At 47.5% G+C, this 21,633-nt stretch overlaps 1 protein-coding gene across 2 annotated transcripts in view; it reads left to right on the top strand.

The window, feature by feature from the left end:
- The window catches only part of ADCY9 (adenylate cyclase 9), a 141,222-nt gene extending 125,287 nt beyond the window's left edge, over positions 1-15,935 (top strand). The window contains exons 8-11 of one of the 2 annotated variants that reach the window (XR_012724775.1): positions 3,623-3,771; positions 3,878-3,919; positions 8,165-9,946; positions 15,858-15,935. Coding sequence is in view for 1 of the 2 variants with exons in the window: in XM_075318218.1 (XP_075174333.1) it covers positions 3,623-3,771; positions 3,878-3,919; positions 8,165-9,239 (1,266 nt within the window). In the remaining variant the exon portion in view is untranslated. Of the gene's footprint in view, positions 1-3,622; positions 3,772-3,877; positions 3,920-8,164; positions 10,682-15,857 lie in introns of those variants that run through there. The other variant, XM_075318218.1, reaches the window with a different exon arrangement.
- Positions 15,936-21,633: the final 5,698 nt, after the last annotated feature.

Raw genomic sequence — 21,633 nt, 5'->3', positions numbered from 1 at the left:
GCAAATTTTTTAAACCAGAAAAACTGTAATATCAAATGGTCATAAGTATTCAGACCCTTTCCTCAGTATTGAGTAGACGCAGCCTTTTGAGCTAGTACAGCCATGAGTCTTCTTGGGATCCTGGATTTGGGGATCCTCGGACATTCTTCCTTGCAGATACTCTCCAGTTCCGTCAGGTTGGATGGTGAACGTTGGTGGACGCCATTTTCAGGTCTCTGCAGAAATGTTCAATTGGGTTTAGGTCAGGGCTCTGGTTGGGCCGGTCAGGAATGGTCACAGAGTTGTTCTAAAGCCACTCCTTTATTATTTTAGCTGTGTGCTTAGGGTCATTGTCTTGTTAGAAAGGCGAACCTTCAGTCAAGTCTGAGGTCCACAGTACTCTGGAAGAGGTTTTCTTCCAGGATATCTCTGTACTTGGCCGCATTCATCTTTCCCTCAATTTCAACCAGTCATTCTGTCCCTTTAGCTGTAAAACACCCCCATAGCATGATGCTGCCACCACCATGTTTCACTGTAGGGATTGTATTGGGCAGGTGATGATCAGTGCCTGGTTTTCTCCACATATACTGCTTAGAATTATCACCAAAAAGTTTTAGCTTCGTCTCATCAGACCATTTTCTTCATCTCATCAGACTATTTTTCATAGTCTGGGAGTCCTTCATGTGTTTTTTTGCAAACTCTATGAGGGCTTTCATATTTCTTGCACTGAGGAGAGGCTTCCGTTGGGCCACTATGCCATAAAGGCCCGACTGGTGGAGTCTGTAGTGATAGATGACTTGAATGATAGTAGTGAATGATGATTTGTGGAACCTTCTCCCTACGGCATCTCTGGAGCTTATCCACAGTGATCTTGGGGTTCTTCTTTACCTCTCTCACCAAGGCTCTTCTCCCACTATTGCTCAGTTTGGCTGGACGGCCGGGTCTAGGAAGAGTTCTGGTGGTCCCAAACTTCTTCCATTTAAGGATTATGGAGGCCACTGTGCTCTTAGGAACCTTGAGTACTGCAGAAATTCATTTGTAACCTTGGCCAGATCTGTGCCCTGCCACAATTCTATCTGAGCTCCTTGGGCAGTTCCTTTGACCTCATGATCCTCATTTGGCCTGACATGCAGTGTGAGCTGTGAGGTATTATATAGACAGGTGTGCGCCTTTCCAAATCAGGTCCTATCAGTTTAATTACACACAGCTGACTCCAATGAGGGAGTAGAACCATCTCAAGGAGGATCACAAGGAAATGGACAGCATGTGACTTACTATGAGTGTCTGAGCAAAGGGTCTGAATACTTCTGACCATGGGATATTTCAGTTTTTCTTGTTTAGAAAACGTGCAAACATTTCTAGATTTCTGTCAAGATGGGGTGCAGAGTGTACATTAATGAATTCACCAAATGGCTGCAATGAAAGAAAGAGTTAAAAATTTAAAGGGGTCTGAATACTTTCCGAAGTGTATATATATATATATATATATATATATATATTTATTTATATAAATTTCAATAGATACTGAGAAGGGAGAAATAGAATCAGAAATGCGAGAGAGACTTTTTCTGACCAGCAGGTTTAAAAAAAAAACCGCATCTGTCGCTGGAATCCGTCATATGACGGTTTACAATGGATGCTGCGCCCATAGGCTACCATTTTAACAAACGACAGATGGCGACGTCCAGCACACCACAGCACAGATTAGATAGCGATCAGATCCGGAATAAGGCGTCAGTGGCAAATAAGATTAAAATGTGGGTAAACCGGAATTCAATATCCAGAGCGAGGTCCGACTAATCCATTTTCATAGACCCTTGTCATTAATCTAATTATCAGAATTCACTGTGTATGGCCATCTTAAAGGGGATATCTAATCACAAAACCTTGATCGCTGCAGATTTGACTACACAGCGCCCACTGCGGGGAAAATATGATATTACAAAATTGTAAATGCATTGAAAGGCCAGGTCGTCCAGAGCTAAAGCTGCTACTCTGTTTCCCTGAAAATAAGGCCTAGTAGAATTTATGGGGCTTTTTTTTAGTATGTTTAAAATATAAGTCCTACTCTCAAAATAAGCCCTAGTTGCGGTTCCATAAGTAAGTGTCCAAGCAGCAAAAAAAGCTAAGGAATACAGTAGGACTCTTCATCAAAGAAAGCAGACACCCCCAAAAGAAAGCAGAAATTCCCCAAAAGAAAGTAGAAACCCGAAAAGAAAGCAGAAGCCCCCAAAAAGAGAGCAGAAACCCCAAAGGAAAGCAGAAACTCCCCCAAGAGAAAGCAGGCACCCGCAAAAGAAAGCAGAAATTCCCCCAAAAGAAAGTAGAAACCCCCAAAAAGAGAGTAGAAACCCCAAAGGAAAGCAGAAACTCCCCCAAGAGAAAGCAGACACCCGCAAAAGAAAGCAGAAATTCCCCCAAAAGAAAGTAGAAACCCGAAAAGAAAGCAGAAACCCCCAAAAAGAGAGCAGAAACCCCAAAGGAAAGCAGAAACTCCCCCAAGAGAAAGCAGAAATCCCCGAAAAAAGTAGAATCCCCCAAAAAGAAAGCAGACGCCCCCAAAAGAAAGCAGAAATCCCCCAAAAGAAAGCAGAAATCCCCCAAAAGAAAGCAGAAATCCCCCAAAAGAAAGCAGAAACACCCAAAGGAAAGCAGAAACTCCCCCAAGAGAAAGCAGACACCGGCAAAAGAAAGCAGAAATCCCTGAAAAAAGTAGAATCCCCTAAAAAGAAAGTAGACACTCCCAAAAGAAAGCAGAAATCCCCAAAAGAAAGCAGAAATCCCCCAAAAGAAAGCAGAAACACCCAAAGGAAAGCAGAAACCCCTCAAAAGAAAGTAGACACCCCCAAAAGAAAGCAGAAATCCCCCAAAAGAAAGCAGAAATCCCCCAAAAGAAAGCAGAAACGCCCAAAAGAAAGCAGAAACCCCCAAAAGAAAACAGAAACACCCAAAAGAAAGCAGACAACCTCTCCCAAAAACAATTGCACTAACCAGACTCCAAAAAATTATAGTTGGTAAGATCCGATGGTGGATGGGCTCTCACTTAGAGATCTGCAGGTTCCTCACCGTTCCAGCTACATTGCACTGCAGCTCTCACACATGGATCAGATACCGATATCACTCTGCACGAGTGATACTACTTCCAGCCACCAGGGGGAGGTATCCGCAGATCTGTATGTGAGAGCCCATTCACTTGCCAACTCTAATTGTTTGGGGTCTGGTAAATGTGATTTTGTTAGGGGGTATCTGCTTTCTTTTGGGGGTAAACTTAGCAGTACATAGAGAATAATAAATGTAAGCAGGTAATTTAAACCATTGTAAATATGGTCTGTACCCTCCGCTATAGGACGGGTTCTGCACCATGAGAATAGCAGATCAGGTAAGACAATGTGCATCTGACCCAGTAACAGGAGTAACACAAAATGTTGATGTTCCAGAATGTGATGATGATTAGATTTGAATAAATGTTGATTTATTCTTTTTTGCATCTATAAAGATGGACATGGCGTCCCATATCCTAGCAGATATTGGCTGTTATTGCAGAAATTGTCTATGAAACCAGACCTACAGGTTCCCGTATTAATTTCATTATTGTAGTGTGTCGCCCTCTGGTGGTCACTATGTGTCTCTGCACTTTCCCCAGTACACCATGTTCCTGTGCTCCGCTCTCCTGATCCCCATCGTCCAGTACTGTAACTTCTGTCAGCTCAGCTCCTGGCTGCGATCCACTCTTGCAACCCTGGCGGGGGCGACCTTGTTGATTCTACTATACGTGCCGCTCTTTCCAGACAAGTAAGTCATTGACGGCGGTCTGAAGGGACGCACAACAGGTTTTCTTCTCTTTTTAATTTATTTTTTTATCAAGATATAATGTTATGTTCTATTTTTTTTCTTCTAGGCCTCCAGTGATACCGGACATTGATATTGCAACAAATTTCAGGTAAGTAGCTGCTATATTAGGTTAAAAAGGGAATTTTCATAATAAAGATTATGGTCAAAATATTGTTTTTCTCCAGTTCTTGAAGTTGAAGTAAAAATGGGAAACTGTAAAAATCTGAGCGACTGTGAGAAGAACAAACTGTGATAGTTAGGTGACTGGGTCAGAGCATCTCCAACACGGCAGGTCTTGTGGGGTGTTCCCGGTATATGGGAGGTCTTGTGGGGTTTTCGCAGTATACGGCAGGTCTTGTGTTCCCGGTTTAGGGCAGGTCTTGTGGGATATTCCCGGTTTATGGAAGATGTTGTGGGGTGTTCCTGGTATATGGCAGGTTTTGTGGGGGTGTTCCCGGTATATTACAGGTCTTGTGGGGTGTTCCCGGTACATGGCAGGTCTTGTGGGGTGTTCCCGGTGGGTGGCAGGTTTTGTGGGGTGTTGACAGTATACGGCAGCACTTGTGGGGTGTACCCAGTATACGGCACATCTTGTGGGATATTCCCGGTATACGGCAGGTCTTGTGGGGTGTTCCCAGTATATAGCAGGTCTTGTGGGGCGTTCCCAGTATATTGTGGGTTTTGTGGGATGTTCCCGGTATACAAAAGGTCTTGTAGGGTTTTCCAAGTATACAGCAGGTCTTGTAGGGTGTTCCTGGTATATGGTGAGTCTTGTGGGGTGTTCCTGGTATACGGCAGGTCTTGTGTGGTGTTCCTAATATTCGGCAGGTTGTGGGGTGATCCCAGTATATAGCAGGTCTTGTGGGGTGTTCCCAGTATATTGTGAGTTTTGTGGGATGTTCCCAGTATACAGCAGGTCTTGTGGGGTGTTTCAGATATACACCAGGTCTTGTGGGGTGTTTCAGATATACACCAGGTCTTGTTGGGTGTTCCCGGTATGCAACAGGTCTTATGGCTGGGTTTTGTGTGATGTTTCTGATATAAGGCATTTGTTGTTGGGTATTCACTGTCTACAATAGGTCTTATGGTGTTCCCGGTATACATTGGATTCTGTGGGGTCTTTCTGATATATGGGACATTTTGTGGGGTCTTCTTAGTATACATCATGTCCTGTGGGTTGTTCCTGGTATACGGCTTGTCATGTGGGGTGCTCCCTGTATTTGGCAGGTCTTGTCCAAGAAAGGACAAGTATTGAGCTGGTGACAATTTTATGGGCACCCAACACTTATTGATTCAATGGCAAATGAAAGCGAGCCTCCGAAGAGCGATTGTAGCTCAAATTGTTGAAACAGTGATGGCTGTCTATGAGAAAAAGATCTCAACAGATTGCTGTGTATAGGGTCGGGCAGCTGCAGACTGGTCAAAGTGACCATGTTGACCTCTGTCCACCACCTACACTGAGCGCATGAGCATCAGGACTTGACCAGAAGGCGCCTGGTCTGATGAATCTCGTCTTACCATCATGTGGACGGACGGTGCATGCCTCACTTCCCTGGCAAGATATGGCCCCAGGATGCACAATGGGAAGAAGAGAAGATGGCAGTGGCCTTCTGATGGGCAATGTTCTTCTGGGAACCTTGTATCCTGGACTGATGTGGACGTGACACCTACCTAAGATTGTACAGACCAAGTTCTCCTACATGGTAGTGGGATCCCTAGTGGCAGTGCCCCTCACAGTAGGATAATGGTCGGTCAGGAATGGTGTGAGGAACATGACAAAGAGATGAAGGGGATGTCTCCGAATTCTCCAGAATTCTCCGTCCAACTTCCAGCATCTGCTCCTGATTGATGCAGATATTACGGGACACCATCGGAAACCTTGTGGAGTCCAGACCTCGACGGGTCAGAGCTGTTCTGGCAGGATGAGGGGGATCTGATGGGTGTATAATACATAATGGGGATACATATCAATGCCACCTTCGAATTTATGGCCTGGGAGTTCTACAAGAAGAAGTTTTAATAAAAGGATCTTCAGTTTCATGGATCCTAAATACTAAAAGTGAAATTCCACTTTAATTCATAAGTTAAAAAGGAGACCTTTCCCTTTAAAAAATAAGATTTATTAGAATAAAATGTACTTAAATACTAAGAAATCATTTTGTGCAGTCAGAGATCCAGGACCATTGAGTTCTTGTCCCGCACTCTTTGTACTTGTGGTCTGGAGGATGATTAATTTGGGTCGGGGTGTAGAGGCCATTTATTTGCATCTCCAGCTGCCACATCTTCCAGCAAAGCAAATCCTGCACCACAGGCCATTTATACAGTCTCCTTTCACAGTCCCCATTGTCTCAAAGCCCCATGGTCCCAAACCCCCACCTGCCCCAAGCATCTGTCTAATACCAGGGGCTAAATCCAGCCATGGATGCTTCTTACACTAACAGGAGAACCTAAAAGGGCGGCGGTGCTACAACGACCATGGTAGTCAGAATCGTGTCATTTGGGACCTGTACAGCATTGAGGCGTTACTTTGGGATATCATTGATAATTGCAATTGTAATGTAAGTTCCATTGACACTTTGTTAGACATCTGCCCATTTTCCAACCTCCTCAACACATCACAGCTCACCTCCTCCCCCTACTGTACTATGACTGATAACACCTCTACATACAGTATATAATTCAGGATCCACCATTCACAATAGGTGATATCACAGCTCACCTTCTCCTGTACAATGACTGACAACACTTATATAGAGTAGATAATAAAATATCCACCATTCACAATAGATGATATCACAGCTGACCTCCTCCTGTACAATGACTGACAACACTTTTATATAGAGTAGATAAAATATCCATCATTCACAATAGGTGATATCACAGCTCACCTCCTCTCCCTCCTATACAATGGCTGATAAAACCTCTATATATAGTATATAATACAGATTCCAATATTCACAATAGGTGATATCACAGCTCACCTCCTCCTCCTGTACAATGTCTTATCACCTATTGGGAATGGTGGATCTTTTATTATCTACTGTATATAGAGGTGTTAAGTCATTGTACAGGAGGAGGAGGTGAGCTGTGATATCACCTATTGGAAATGGTGGATCTTTTATTATCTACTGTATATAGAGGTGTTATCACAGCTCACCTCCTCCCCTCTTGTATAGTGACTGATTATGATTACACCCCTATATAGCGTAGATATTCACAAGATCCACCATTTTCAATAGGTAGTGTAAGAGCTCACATCCTCCCTCTCCTATACCATGACTAATTACACCTCTATATACCTCTATATACAGTAGATAACACAGGATCCAGTTTTCACAATAGGTGCTATCATAGCTCACCTCCTCCCCCTCCTGTATAATAACTGATTACACCTCTATGTACAGTAAATAACACAAGATCCAATATTCACAATAGATGCGGTCACAGCTCACCTCCTTACACTTTCTGCACAACGACCTCTGAACAGATCATAGAACATGCCCACAAATCATGCCACTATATGGCTGATCTAAGAGATGTCCCTAAATCTGGTTAATGGCAGCTCAGGCAAGTTAGTAGTTCTTAAGCGGGCTTTACACGCTGCGACATCGCTACCGATATATCGTCGGGGTCACGTCGTTAGTGACGCACATCCGGCGCCGGTAGCGACATCGCAGCATGTAACACCAAGGAGCGACGATCAATGATCGAAAAATCGTTCAAAAACGTTTATCGGTGACACGTCGCTCCTTTCCTTAATATCGTTGCTGCTGCCGGTACGATGTTGTTCCTCGTTCCTGAGGCAGCACACATCGTTGTGTGTGACACCGCAGGGACGACGAACATCTCCTTACCTGCGTCCACCGGCAATGCAGAAGGAAGATGGTGGGCGGCATGTTATGTCCCGCTCATCTACGCCCCTCCGCTTCTATTGGCCGGCCGCTTAGTGACGTCGCTATGACACCGAACGCACCTCCCCCTTGAAGGAGGGATTGTTCGGCGGTCACAGCGACATCGCTGAACAGGTAAGTGCGTGTGACGCTGCCGTAGCGATAATGTTCCCTACGGCAGCGAGCACCAAATGTCGCACGTACGACGGGGGCGGGTGCTATTGCGCTCGACATCGCTAGCAATCGCTAGTGATGTCGCAGAGTGTAAAGCCCCCTTTAGTTTTGAAGGCAGTGCTCAACCAGAGACCTATCTGTACACGCACTGGTTTAGGTTTTCGGATGGGCTACTTAGAATGTAGTTTAGGGGCTAGCAGTATTACGATCTTCCGGTAAGGAAACCCAACTGTGTATGCAGACTATAGATGGGTCTCTAACTAATAATGTATATTTTCTTTTTTCATCAGCTCTTTCCCTGCACCCGATTCCAACCTTGGCACCAGCAATACCAGTAAGCCATCGTCACAGCTTGGGCAGGAGCTCACCGTGGCCTACTTCCTCCTTCTCCTTTTGGTTTGGTTCCTGAATCGTGAGTTTGAGGTCAGCTACCGCTTGCACTACCATGGAGACGTGGAGGCAGACCTTCACCGCACAAAGATCCAAAGTATGAGAGATCAGGCAGACTGGCTTCTCCGGAATATCATTCCCTATCATGTAGCTGAGCAACTGAAGGTCTCCCAGAGCTACTCCAAAAATCACGACGATGCCGGCGTCATATTCGCGAGCATAGTCAACTTCAGCGAGTTCTACGAAGAGAATTACGAAGGAGGTAAAGAGTGCTACCGAGTCCTCAATGAACTGATTGGAGACTTTGATGAACTTCTCAGCAAGCCTCATTACTCCTGCATCGAGAAGATCAAGACCATTGGCGCTACATACATGGCTGCCTCTGGACTCAACCCATCTCAGTGCCAGGACAGCAGCCAACCTCACCGCCATCTTCAGACACTCTTTGAGTTTGCCAAGGAGATGATGAGTGTGGTGGATGATTTTAACAACAACATGTTGTGGTTTAATTTTAAGCTTCGCATTGGGTTTAACCATGGCCCACTGACGGCTGGCGTTATTGGGACCACCAAACTGCTTTATGACATCTGGGGGGATACAGTGAATATTGCCAGTAGGATGGACACAACCGGAGTGGAGTGCCGCATCCAGGCAAGTGAAGAAAGCTACAGGGTGTTAGTCAAAATGGGCTATGACTTTGACTACAGGGGGACAGTCAATGTAAAGGGCAAAGGACAGATGAAAACGTACCTCTACCCAAAATGCACAGACAATGGCGGCCTAGTGCCCCACCATCAACTCTCTATCTCTCCGGATATCCGTGTCCAGGTGGATGGGAGCATTGGACGGTCGCCTACTGATGAAATTAGCAGCCTCGTGACAGGCGGCAAAGGGGCGGCGGAAGCAGGAGGTGGGGAGTCTGGACGCAAGCGGGAAAAGGCAGAAGACAGAGGCCGAGATGGAGGAGCACGGTGAGGCTGGTGGAGTGGAGAAGGACCATATAAAGCATGTGGGGCCACCAGTGATGAACGAGACGTTTGGCCCAATAGGACACTTTTGTGCCAGGTGATGGACCTCTTCAATCTATAACAAGAGCCACTGCATCATTCCTGCATCAGTCTTATGGTAATGTGGCTTCTGATGGATATCTATAAGATGGCTCCTAAATTCTTCTAGCAATGATGGACCTCCATGCCCAGAGTACATTTTATACTGTCTCCCGTGTATGGTGGGTTTTATGGTCTAGTATAGAAGAACATTGGGGGCTACAAATATGTCTTCGCTCTTAAGTGCTGGTATAATTCTTCCTACTATAGTCCCTAGCCAAGGTTGGCTAGCAAGATCAAGAATCCAACTCTGCTGATGGTACATCATCCAATTCTCTATATGGTGGTGACTTCAGTCTATGGAGGTCCATCCTACTCCGGATAGGTGAGTTGGACAGACACTGGGCTAAATTGGAAGACTGTTCTCTCAAGCCCCATCTCACGCCTCCACCTCTTCGTCAGCCATACTGAGGATTGAACTAAGTGCCTTCTGCTCTCTGGGCCTGTCCCACCCAGATGAGATGACAGTGACACCTTGCCGCAATTCTCGCTATTACTTGCCAAAAGCATGCGCCTCTTTAGACTGCTGCCCCCCACACCCGCGAGTGATGATGGGAGGGAATTTTCTGAAAATGGGTAGTGATATTATTTCTTTTGTTTAATAAGACAATGCGATTGTAACTTGTGTTCAGTAACACTTTAGCTGTCTATCAGTTCCCATTAGCTATGATGCGTCCAATGCAGAATTTCAAGGGTATTTTAAAGGGGGTCTGTTACCACATCAAAATTGGCTTGTTTTTGCTCTTTTGTTTTTCTCATTGCTCCCCTGAGTATTCTGCTGTTTGTTTTGTTTAAATCCGCCATTCGGTTCCAAAGATATGAGACTTTGTATTTAGTGCTAATTTTTATGGTCTTTACTAAGGAGGCGTGGCTCACAGTAATCTCTAGGGGTGTGTCTTTAGGCTGCTCTTTATTCTTACCCTGTGAGCCCCGCCCTCCCATAGTAAAGACCATAACAAAAAAGGCCCATATCTCAGGACCTGTAAGTCGGATTTAAACAAAACAAAAACCGTAATTCTTAGGTGAGCAGCGAGAATAAAATAAAAGCAAAAGCTGGATACTTTTGATCTGGTGACAGATCCCCTTTAAGAAAAAAAAAATCCAGTCTTCTATCTATATCCGTCTTTATTGCTATAGCAAGACAATATATTAAGGTACCTTTCTGGCAAAAAATACCCCTTCCTATTCATAAAGCCATGGCGGCCACAAATATGTCGACTGGTTTGTTAAAGGGGAAGTATCACTTATTTTCCACTAGATAGCTCAGTCATACTTTATGTGCAATATTATAGCATTTTAATGAGATTTTAACCTTTTGATCTATTGACCTTTGTCAATTATTCTCAGTTTAATGGGGTATTGGATCTATTTTTTTCTGCTTACTGAATGGTACATCCCAGCCACCGCTTTGAATGTATTATATAAATGGTGCAGAGAATTTTTAACATTTTTTTGGAGATAACATGTTAAAATATTCCCTCCCCCCAAGATAGCCATTTAGTGTTTCGAGCCCTCTTAGTCATCATGGAGCATACTCAATGGCAAATATTCAATTCACCACTGTAGTCTTGGCATCTAAGTACCCTGGTCAAGATGGCGTGGCACCATCCTAACATAGCACAAGCCCCTCATATACACCCCTGTAATGGTACCCATGTGCAATTGCCACCTACATACAAGGCCTATAAATGGTTGCTATGGGGAGATTTATGGAACTTTATTTTCCATAGCAACCAATCACAGCAAAGCTTTCATTTTTCAAGAGAACTATAGAAAGTGAAAGTTATGCTGTGATTGGTTGCTGTGGGCAAAAAAAAAAAGATGCTATGGAGTCGATTCATGAAAACTATCTAAAATAAAATAACCAAAGCTTTCATTGATTATAGTGTCCATGAAAACTGAAAGCTATAAATGGTTGCTATGGGAAGATTTATGGAACATTGTTTTCCATAGCAACCAATCACAGCAAAGCTTTCATTTCTCAAGAGTACTATAAAAAGTGAAAGCTATGCTGTGATTGGTTGCTGTGGGAAAAAAAAAAGATGTTATGGGGTTGATTCATGAAAACGATCTAAAATAAAATAACCAAAGCTTTCATTGATTATAGTGTCCATGAAAACTGAAAGCTATAAATGGTTGCTATGGGAAGATTTATGGAACATTGTTTTCCATAGCAACCAATCACAGCAAAGCTTTCATTTTTCAAGAGTACTATAAAAAGTGAAAGCTATGCTGTGATTGGTTGCTATGGAGGGAAAAAAAACGATGGTATGGGGTAAATTCCTGAAAGCTATCTAAAAGAAAACCAAAAATAACCTGCCCATGTAAACCAATCAGATCACAGCTTTCATTTATTATAGTGTCCATTAAAACTGAAAGCTATGCTTTGATTGGTTGCTATGGGAAAGCAAAAGCAGGTTTGCCCCATTCTTTATTTTTGACCATAGCAACCAATCATAGCACAGCTTTCATTTATTATAGTGTCCATGAAAACTAAAAGCTGTGCTTTGATTGGTTGCTATGGGAATGCAAAAGTAGGTTTACCCCTTTCTTTATTTTTGACCATAGCAACCAATCGTAGCACAGCTTTCATTGCTTAGAGTGCTCTTCAGAAATGAAACCTGTGCTATGATTGGTTGTTATGGGCAACGGGATAAATGGGGCAGATTTATGAAAAGGAAAACAAAGGAAGTATTACAAAGGCATACTAGGTTTAGGTTGCTATCCGTTCATGCTGCTATGCCTCCTCCAAAGTCACATGACCAATCATGCGTATGATATTTTTCACCCCTCCCCCATACCTTAAAAGGACCTACTGTATACATAAAATGTATTCTTAGTACAAAAATGGTTGGGGAGATATATTTCCCAAGTATTTATGTGTTCTAGTGGGCTTACGGTATGTGTACAGATTCTTATGAGCTGCAAAAAGCAAAAAAATAACAAAAAAATAGGTACCTGTGTACATACATGAGCATACGTAACTTCATAAGGCCAAATTTAGTGGGTTAGATGTAAAATTATGGGCGCCTCTATTTATTACCCACATAACCCTGTTGACCAGCAATGTGTGGGGAGGTTATCAGATATTTATGGGTTAAATACGGCAACGTAAGGAGCGTTTAGTGCATGGTTGGCACCAGTGATGGGCAATTTAATATGCGTTGCCCTGGTTGGGCATATGCTCTGGTCCTGTGTTGCAGCTGGTCTTCACTTTTGCCCTTGGCATCTTACACGCTTCTGGGTCCACGACGCCCATTATGACGTTGCAAACCTAGTAAGTGCCCGAGGCACCCAGGACGCCAGGCTGAGGATGCCTGGTGCAGAAGTGAAGACAAGACATCATGAAAGACCCGATTGTATACCCAACCAGGACATTGTTCATCATAATAACCGTGCTGTGTGCCCCTAGGCCCGTATATTACTATGATAAATTTGGCTTTAATCAATGTATGCATTTATGGGTCACACATATATACCAGTGTGTGTATGTACATACAGTTAGGACCAGAAATATTTGGACAGTGACAAGTTTTGCCTTTTACCAAAACATATTCAAGATACAGTTATATAATCAAAAAGATCTTAAAGTGCAGACTTTTAGCTTTAATTTGAGGCAATTCCCATCCCAACTGGATTAAGAGTTTAGGAATTGCAGCCCTTTAATATGTAGCTCCTAGTGATGAGCGAGCACTACGATGCCCGGGTGCTCAGTACTCGTAACTAGTGATGAGCGGGCACTACCATGTTCTGGTGCTTGGTACTCGTAACTAGTGATGGGCGAGCACTACCATGCTCGGGTGCTCAATACTCGTAGCATTTGGACGCTCGGATGGGCGCGACTTGTGTACCGAGTATAATGGAAGTCAAAGGAAAACTCAAGCATTTTTCCAGAAGATCTTCCAAAAAAATGCTTGAGTTTCCCATTGACTTTTATTATACTCAGTACACGAGTTGAACCCAGTCCAAGCATTCAACTGGTCGCTATGAGTACCAAGTATCCGAACATGGTAGTGCTACCTCATCACTAATGATTATTTATAAAACATGCTAATGGGCTGCAGGACTATTTCCTTGTTAATTCATTATCAGTTAGGCAAGTAAAAGGTCTGGAGCTGATTCCAGGTGACGCATTTGCATTTGGAAGTTGTTGCTGTGAACCCACATCATGCAGTCAAAGGAGCTCACAATGGAAGAGAAACAGACCATCATTAGGCTAAAAAAAGATTAAATCAATCAGGAATTTATAATAAATGTTATGAATGGCCAAATCAACAGTTTGGTACATTCTGTATAAATAAAGAGCAGACGGTGAGCTGGGAACTCAATAAGGCCTGGACGTCCATGAAAGACAACAGTGGTGGATGAGTGCAGAATCCTTTCCACGGTGAAGAAAATCTCTTCAGAACTTCCACTTAATTGAAGAGCACTCTCTAGGAAGTAAGTGTTTCAGTATCTAAGGGTACCATCACACTTTAGCGATGCAGCAGCAATCCGACCAGCGATCTGACCTAGTCAGGATCGCTGCTGCGTCGCTACATGGTCGCTGGTGAGCTGTCAAACAGGCAGATCTCACCAGCGACCAGTGACCAGCCCCCAGCCAGCAGCGACGTGCAAGCGACGCTGCGCTTGCAGGGAGCCGGCGTCTGGAAGCTGCGGACACTGGTAACCACGGTAAACATCGGGTATGGTTACCCCATGTTTACCTTTGTTACCAGCTCACACCGCTTAGCTTAGCGTGTGCAGGGAGCAGGAGCCGGCACTGGCAGCGTGAGAGCTGCGGAGGCTGGTAACAAAGGTAAATATCGGGTAACCACCTTGGTTACCCGATGTTTACCTTGGTTACAGCTTACCGCAGGCTGCCAGACGCCGGCTCCTGCTCCCTGCACATTCAGGATTGTTGCTCTCTCGCTGTCACACACAGCGATGTGTCCTTATCAGCGGGAGAGCAACAATAAAAAAACGAACCAGGGCTGTGTGTAACGAGCAGCGATCTCACAGCAGGGGCCAGATCGCTGCTCAGTGTCACACACAGCGAGATCGCTAATGAGGTCACTGCTGCGTCACAAAAACCGTGACTCAGCAGCGATCTCAGTAGCGATCTCGCTGTGTGTGAAGTACCCCTAAGTCTACCATAAAGAGAAGACTTCATGAGAGCAAATACAGAGAGATCACCACAAGGTGCAAACAATTAATCAGTCTTAAAATAGAAAGGCCAGATTAGACTTTGCCGAGAAACATCTAAATAAGTTGGCCTGTTCTGTAAAACCAGTAGAGGACAGAAGAAACTAAGATCCACTTGTACCAGAATAGTGAGAAGAAGAAAGTCTTGGAATGGCTCATGATTCAGAGACCAGCCACATCCTCTGTAACACATGGCGGAGGTGGTGTAATGGCCGGGCATGCATGGCTTCCAATGGCCCTGAGTCACTAGTGTTTACTGATGATGAGTCTGAAGACAGAAGCAGCCGGATGAATTCTGAAGGTATAAGGTGATACTTTCTGCTCAGGTTCAACCAAATTCAGCCATAATTGGATGGTGCTTCACAAAACAGATGGACAATGACCCAAAACATCCTGCGAAAGCAAAGAGTGGAATATTCTGCAATGGCTGAGTCATCACCAGATCTCGGCCCTATCAATCTGCATTTCATATGAAGAAGACAAAACTTAAGGAAGAAGGAACCACAAACAAGAAACAACTGAAGTCACCGCAGGAAAGGCGGAAAAGCCTCACATGAAAGGAGACCAGCGATGGTGACGTCCATGGCCTCCAGACTTCAAGACGTCATTGCTGCAAAGGATTCTAAAAATGAACATTTTATTTATGGTAAAGATGATTTGTCCAAGTATTTTTGAGTTTCTCAAGTGAGAAGGATTTGTAGAAAAATAGCTGCAGTTCCTAAACATTTACGGGATATTTTTGTTCAAAACCTGAAAGTCTCCACTTCAATTGCATATTAGTTGTTTCATTGTAAATAAAAAATAGTGGCCTGCAGAGCTGAAATCACGATGATTTGGTCACTGTCCAAATATTTCTGGACCTAACTGTACATACATATATATATATATATATATATATATATATATATTGTCACGCTCCCCGGGTCCTCACCCCCGTTCCCCGGCTCACCTGCCACGCTCTCCGCTCCCCAGTCACCGGATTCCGTCCGTCCCAGGGCTCCGGGCCCCCGATCCCGGCGCCCGACAGCTTCCCTGGACCTGGCCGGCTCCCCTGCGTCCTCCTCGCAGCCTCCTTCCCTGGCTTCTGGCACCCGGGCGGCGCGCATGCGCATTAGGGCGCGCGCGCGGTCACTGACCCTTTCTTAAAGGGCCAGCGTCCATTAACAGGAAATGAGGTTGCACAGGTACAGGGTATATAGGGGGTCATTGTCCAAGGGGGCGGGGCCTGATCTTCGTGTTCCCTGAGCTAGGAGTCAGGTCTCTTGGTGTTTATGTGCCTGTACTCACCTATCTGTCTTTGTAGAGCCGTACCTGCCTCGCCATCCAGTCTGCCGTGTCCTGATCCCCGCACGCTGTCCGTCTGCCATCTGACAGTCCGTACCATCCCGGATCCCTGCGGTGACCCGTCATCTTGCTCCAGAGGTTCCGGACCCCGCCTGATATCACCTCGGCCTCCGAACCTGAGCTACGTCACCAAGACCACCTTCTGTGACTCCGTGGTCCCTGGGACTCCTCCGCTGCCTTCTCTTGCACGGACTGTTCTACTGCCCATCAGTGCTTCAGCTGCCGGACTCCCTACCACCATCTCAGAGAGTTCGGTCCAGTGGATCCACCTCCTGGGTCTGCCCGACCGCCCGGCCGTGACAGTAAGATCAGGCCATGGATCCCGCTGCAGCACTAATGGCTCTGCAAGAGGAACTCCAACGCCAGCGTGAAGTCCAGACCCGCATGCTGCAATTCATGACCTCCGTGGACACCCGCCTGTACACATTACAAGCATCAATGACGCCTGCGGCACCCAGGTCCCCCGCCAGGCAAGCCATGGCCCCCGCACCAGTGGCAACCTCGTCAGATGCTTCCCGACTCCGTTTGGCGTCACCTCCTCGTTATGCTGGAGATCCCAAGACCTGCAGGGGCTTCATAAATCAATGTTCCCTTCATTTCACGCAGCTGCCACATCTGTTCGCCTCCGACCAAGCCAAGGTCGCCTTTATAATGTCCCACCTAGAGGGCGAGGCGCTGGCGTGGATGAACCCCTTGTGGGAGAAGGAGGACCCCATGACCAAGGATCTTCAACAGTTCCTGCAGGCATTCCGCAGCACCTTTGACGAGCCGGGACGCGCTTCTGCCTCTGCTTCATCACTCCTCCGCCTACGTCAAGGAACACTGACGGTGGGCCAATACGCCATCCGTTTTCGCACTTTGGCTTCAGAACTCGGGTGGAATAATGAGGCCCTAACAGCCGCCTTCTGGGAGGGACTCTCGAGTCGCATCAAGGATGAGTTGGCGGGTCGGGACGTGCCCTCCACCCTAGATGCCCTGATTGCCCTAGCAACTCGTGTGGACATACGTTTTCAGGAGCGCTCCAAAGAGCTATCTCGTGAGAGACGCCCGTTACGGCATTCATCTCCTCCTCAGAAGCCCTCCGTACCTCAGTCATCAACAGCTGGGAGTCCCGTCCACGAGCCCATGCAGATTGACCGAGTGCGTCAGTCTGCACAACGTAGAGCAGAGCGGCTTGCCCAGGGTCTCTGCTTTTACTGCGGTGAGGGCACACACCTCCTCCGTTCCTGTCCGGAAAGGCCGGGAAACTCCAAAGCCTAGGGTTGGTAGGAGAGGCCACCCTAGGTGCTGGGACTCTCTCTGATCCGGTCACATGGACCGTGCAAGTGACAACGGGAGAGACGCGGTTCACGGCTGAGGCCTATCTTGATTCCGGGGCAGCAGGCAATTTCATCCAGCAAGCCACCGTGGACAAATACCAGGTGCCTGTTATCCCACTCAACAAGCCCCTGGTGATTGCCTCTGTGGATGGGAGACCCCTTTCTGACACCATCTCCTGGACCACCAGGCCGGTTGAACTGCGCATCGGTGCTCTTCACACCGAGAACATCGCCTTCTACGTCCTTCCGCACATGTCCCATCAGATCCTGCTGGGCCTTCCATGGTTACGGACTCACGAACCATCAGTCAGCTGGGGCACTGGCGAAATCACCCGCTGGGGTGCTTCGTGTCATGAGAGATGCCTAAAATCCACACAACCCATCCGACGACCTCCGGTTCCTGAGAACCTACCGGGGCTGCCCTCGGCTTATTGGTCCTTTGCTGATGTCTTTGATAAAAAAGAATCCGAGGTACTGCCGCCACATCGCCCCTACGATTGTGCCATCGACCTGCTCCCTGGAACAACGCCACCACGAGGACGGATATATCCTTTATCTCCAGCCGAAACAAGGGCTATGTCGACTTACATCTCAGAGAGCCTGGCTAGGGGATTCATTCGGAGATCCTCCTCTCCTGCTGGAGCAGGTTTCTTCTTTGTCAAGAAAAAAGAGGGCGATTTACGTCCCTGCATCGACTACCGGGGTCTGAATCAGATCACTGTTAAGAACAAGTACCCTCTGCCGCTCATCCCCGAATTGTTTGACCGGCTTAGAGGAGCTCGTCTGTTCACCAAGCTGGATCTTCGGGGTGCTTACAATCTGGTGCGCATCCGCTCTGGTGACGAATGGAAGACCGCGTTTAATACGCGCGATGGACATTATGAGTACTGCGTGATGCCCTTCGGCCTGTGTAACGCCCCTGCCGTCTTCCAAGAACTGGTGAACGACGTGTTCCGAGACCTCCTCTACACCTGTGTGGTAGTATATCTAGATGACATCCTTGTCTTCTCTCCGGACCTCCCAACCCACAGAGAGCACGTACAGCTGGTTCTACGACGACTAAGAGAGAACCGTCTGTACGCAAAGTATGAGAAGTGTGTCTTTGAGCAGTCTTCTCTCCCCTTTCTGGGGTACATCATCTCTGAGACTGGACTGCAGATGGATCCCAAGAAGGTCTCCGCCATTCTCAACTGGCCTCCCCCTTCTGGACTGAAGGCAATCCAACGCTTCCTGGGATTCGCCAACTACTACCGCCAATTCGTCCCTCACTTCTCTGCTCTGACTGCTCCACTTTCCGCTTTGACTAAGAAAGAGGCAAATCCAAAGGACTGGTCGCCTGCGGCCGACGCCGCGTTTGGCTCTTTGAAGCGGGCTTTTGCTTCCTCGCCTGTACTTCACCGTCCGGAGTTGAACCGCCAGTTCACCTTGGAGGTGGATGCCTCCTCCTCAGGAGCCGGAGCAGTGCTCATGCAGAAGTCCTCCTCCGGGAAGATGGTGACTTGCGGATTCTTCTCCAAGGGCTTCTCAGCGCCTGAACGCAACTATACCATCGGGGACCGAGAGCTCTTGGCAGTCAAACTGGCACTGGAGGAATGGCGCTACCTCCTGGAAGGTGCAGTGTATCCCGTGATCATCTACACGGACCACAAGAACCTAGAATACCTGCGGTCCGCTCAGCGACTGAACCCACGGCAAGCCAGGTGGTCCTTATTCTTTGCCAGGTTCGACTTTCAGCTTCACTTCCGACCCGCGGACAAGAATGTACGCGCTGATGCCTTGTCCAGGTCTTTCATGCCCATGGAGCAGGAGGAAGAGACTACCCAACCCATCATCTGTCCTAGCAACATCATTCCGGTGGCCCCTGTTACCCTAGCCCAGATACCGCCCGGGAAGACCTATGTCTCCGATACCGACAGGCAAAAGGTGTTACACTGGGGTCATGCCTCAAAAACAGCCGGGCATGCTGGTCAGAAGAGAACATGGGGTGCGATTGTACGCCATTACTGGTGGCCATCCCTTCGCACGGACGTCGCTGCTTTTGTCTCTGCCTGCTCCTCCTGTGCCAGGAACAAGACGCCCAAACACTTGCCCCATGGCCGTCTTCTGCCTTTACCGATACCCTCAGTCCCGTGGCAACACATAGCAATGGACTTTATTACGGACTTGCCATTATCCTCCGGGCACACAGTCATATGGGTCGTGGTTGATCGATTCTCCAAAATGGCCCACTTCGTTCCTATGGCCGGACTGCCCTCTGCTCAGGAACTCGCGGAAGCCTATATACATCACATCTTCCGCTTGCATGGCTTTCCATCCCACATAGTGTCCGACAGAGGAACTCAGTTCACCTCCCGCTTCTGGAGGGCTCTATGCAAACATCTGGGAGTGACTCTGGACTTTTCTTCTTCTTACCATCCTCAGTCTAACGGCCAAGTGGAGAGGGTCAATCAAATCGTGACCTCATACCTACGTCACTATGTCAACGCCCATCACGACGACTGGTCCTCGCTTCTGCCTTGGGCTGAATTCTCCCATAACCACCACGTCAGTGAGTCATCCTCCGAATCTCCCTTCCATGTTGTTTATGGACTCCAGCCCGCCGTCCCATTGCCTATATCCCCTTCATCGGATGTCCCGGCTGCTGATACTGCAGTTCGTGACTTTGCTACCATTTGGGACTCTGTCAAAGCGTCCCTTGGGCGCGCTTCCCAGCGGATGAAGAAACACGCTGACAAGAGACGTCTGGATCCTCCGTGTTTCTCTCCTGGTGACCTGGTCTGGCTTGCTTCCCAGTACATCCGATTGAAGATACCTTCCTACAAGCTGGGTCCTCGCTACATCGGGCCGTTTAAGGTCCTCAGCAAGATCAATGAGGTATCCTACAAGCTACAGCTCCCGGCCACGATGAGGATACCCAACTCCTTCCACGTCTCTCTGCTCAAGCCGGTTGTCCTTGGTCCCTTCTCCGCTGCTGCCAGTCCGGCCCCTCCTCCTATTGCCGATGATGACATCTATGCGGTAAGGGATATCGTGGCCATGAAGACCGTACGAGGTCGACAGTTCTTCCTGGTGGACTGGGAAGGGTATGGTCCTGAGGATAGGTCTTGGGAGCCCAGGGAGAACGTGGGCACTCCTCTTATCCGTGCCTTCATGTCCCGGTTGCGGGGAGGGGGGCGTGGGGGGGGGGGGTACTGTCACGCTCCCCGGGTCCTCACCCCCGTTCCCCGGCTCACCTGCCACGCTCTCCGCTCCCCAGTCACCGGATTCCGTCCGTCCCAGGGCTCCGGGCCCCCGATCCCGGCGCCCGACAGCTTCCCTGGACCTGGCCGGCTCCCCTGCGTCCTCCTCGCAGCCTCCTTCCCTGGCTTCTGGCACCCGGGCGGCGCGCATGCGCATTAGGGCGCGCGCGCGGTCACTGACCCTTTCTTAAAGGGCCAGCGTCCATTAACAGGAAATGAGGTTGCACAGGTACAGGGTATATAGGGGGTCATTGTCCAAGGGGGCGGGGCCTGATCTTCGTGTTCCCTGAGCTAGGAGTCAGGTCTCTTGGTGTTTATGTGCCTGTACTCACCTATCTGTCTTTGTAGAGCCGTACCTGCCTCGCCATCCAGTCTGCCGTGTCCTGATCCCCGCACGCTGTCCGTCTGCCATCTGACAGTCCGTACCATCCCGGATCCCTGCGGTGACCCGTCATCTTGCTCCAGAGGTTCCGGACCCCGCCTGATATCACCTCGGCCTCCGAACCTGAGCTACGTCACCAAGACCACCTTCTGTGACTCCGTGGTCCCTGGGACTCCTCCGCTGCCTTCTCTTGCACGGACTGTTCTACTGCCCATCAGTGCTTCAGCTGCCGGACTCCCTACCACCATCTCAGAGAGTTCGGTCCAGTGGATCCACCTCCTGGGTCTGCCCGACCGCCCGGCCGTGACATATATATATATATATTAGTGTGTGTATATATATATATATATCTCGTGTGTATGTATATATATATATATACACATACTGTACACGTATATGTTTCTTCTCACATATATGCATATCACATGTACAGAAACAAATAGGTATGACCCAATACAAATTGTCAGACGGATATATGTATATACTCATCCATATGTAGATCTAGATGTACACAGGGGATTAGTACTTGCTCGGAGGAGAATGTAGTGCCTGGATATACGGGCGTCTCTCAGACATGCCCACGTTTCCTGTAACTCCTGCACAGGTCTTGCCCGTCCTCCTCCTCCTCCTCCGTATGCTCAGACTTCTGCGGTGACCGAAATGTTCCTGCTGCGCGATATATTCTGCAGAACAAAACTGCAAAAGCCAAAATAAAATGCATTGAATACTCCACCGTCTGGATCGTGGGCTGAATGGTGTGCCAAGTTTTGTGTGTGTGTGTGGCATCATTTCAGA

Source organism: Anomaloglossus baeobatrachus, chromosome 7, assembly GCF_048569485.1.
Source record: "Anomaloglossus baeobatrachus isolate aAnoBae1 chromosome 7, aAnoBae1.hap1, whole genome shotgun sequence".
Taxonomy (NCBI): Eukaryota; Metazoa; Chordata; class Amphibia; order Anura; family Aromobatidae; genus Anomaloglossus; species Anomaloglossus baeobatrachus.
The sequence above is the reverse complement of the archived record's forward strand: the minus strand, read 5'-3'. Positions and strand labels throughout refer to the sequence as shown.